The 1265-nt window shown below is 35.9% G+C and overlaps 1 protein-coding gene across 1 annotated transcript in view; it reads left to right on the top strand.

Moving 5' to 3' along the window:
• Positions 1-1265, top strand: part of shtn1 (shootin 1) — a 41962-nt gene that overhangs the window by 25393 nt on the left and 15304 nt on the right. The window contains exon 5 of the mRNA XM_015391061.1: positions 739-928. Coding sequence (XP_015246547.1) covers positions 739-928 — 190 coding nt within the window. The remainder of the gene's footprint in view (positions 1-738; positions 929-1265) is intronic.

The following is a 1265-nucleotide window of genomic DNA, read 5'->3' on the forward strand; positions in this document are numbered from 1 at the left end:
CATTTGTGATGCGATTGTTAGGATGTATTGTGAAATCTGAGTCTATCCCCTCTGTTTTTTCTTTAACATAAATGGCTTCCTTCATGCCCCACTCAAACTACCTATTTTCTATATCCAAAACGTGAACATTCTGGTCCTCAAAAGAATGCCGTTTGTTCATATGGTGCAGGTATACTGCAGAGTCTTATCCTGAGGAGGTCGCTCTGCTGTGTTGGGCCATGCATCTTTATATTGTTTGGTGTCTACAATATAAAGATTAGAACATTCCTCACTGCATAATAACTGAAATAACTAACTAAAGAAACCAAAATAGTTACACGACCTTTAGCTTTTTCTAAAATAAGCCTTTTAATCTGTTTTGTGTTGAAGGATTAATGTGTTTGTCCTTAGTCTGTGTGCTATATGTGATCTCTGCCATTGATTTGGAGCTGGGTTCCCCAGCACAAAGGAATACTGATGCTTACTGGAACATTTATGGTAAAATTATATCAAGAAATTAAAAGTCTAATCTTTAGATATGCTAAACTGTTAGAGACATACGTACATAATGAGTTGTGACTGGAGGACAATGGTAATTTTAGAAAAAAAATTTCTCATGGTTGCATTGTTTATAATCATGCACCACTTTTTGTTGTTCATTCAAATGAAATTCCAATAAAATAGTTTTTAGTGTGAAAAGATAAAGTACACATTCACACTCTAAAATGCTTTGTCGTTTCATTTCTTTGGGGCTGAAAGTTAAAGCGTGAGAACCGTTCACTAAAGAGGAAGAGCATGATGATGTTATCATACCTCAGCCCAGAAACCATCATAGACATCAACCTGGATGAAGAAGAGCGAGCCGCAGGCGACGATGAGGAGGAACAAGAACCATCGGGATCTTCGAACGCACTCTGCATCTCCGCCTGCTGCTCCACCGCAATATCAGGTAAATGGTTTCTTCAACTTTGAAGCAATCCAGTTGCCTTCTGGTTCAATCAAACCAACAAAATATGAGTGAAAATGGAAGACGTGGAAAAGTTTTTCTTTTACTTCCTAACTGCTAAAAATCTTTCAAATACTGGTAATAATTAAGTTTTTTTTTTAAATCATCTCTATAATGTGTTCCCATTTAGAATACTGAAGAAAAACAGCTGCTGGTGATGAGAAGCAGGAAAAACATCCAAATTCTGACATTATTGAATATCAGTCAGTTTTAGTTGAAAATTGCCATATGTGGCATATTTGTTCATGAAAAAATACCATATTTTTTCCTTTTACATACT

The sequence above is a fragment of the Cyprinodon variegatus genome, unplaced genomic scaffold (genome assembly GCF_000732505.1).
Source record: "Cyprinodon variegatus isolate N-32 unplaced genomic scaffold, C_variegatus-1.0 Scaffold523, whole genome shotgun sequence".
Classification (NCBI taxonomy): Eukaryota; Metazoa; Chordata; class Actinopteri; order Cyprinodontiformes; family Cyprinodontidae; genus Cyprinodon; species Cyprinodon variegatus.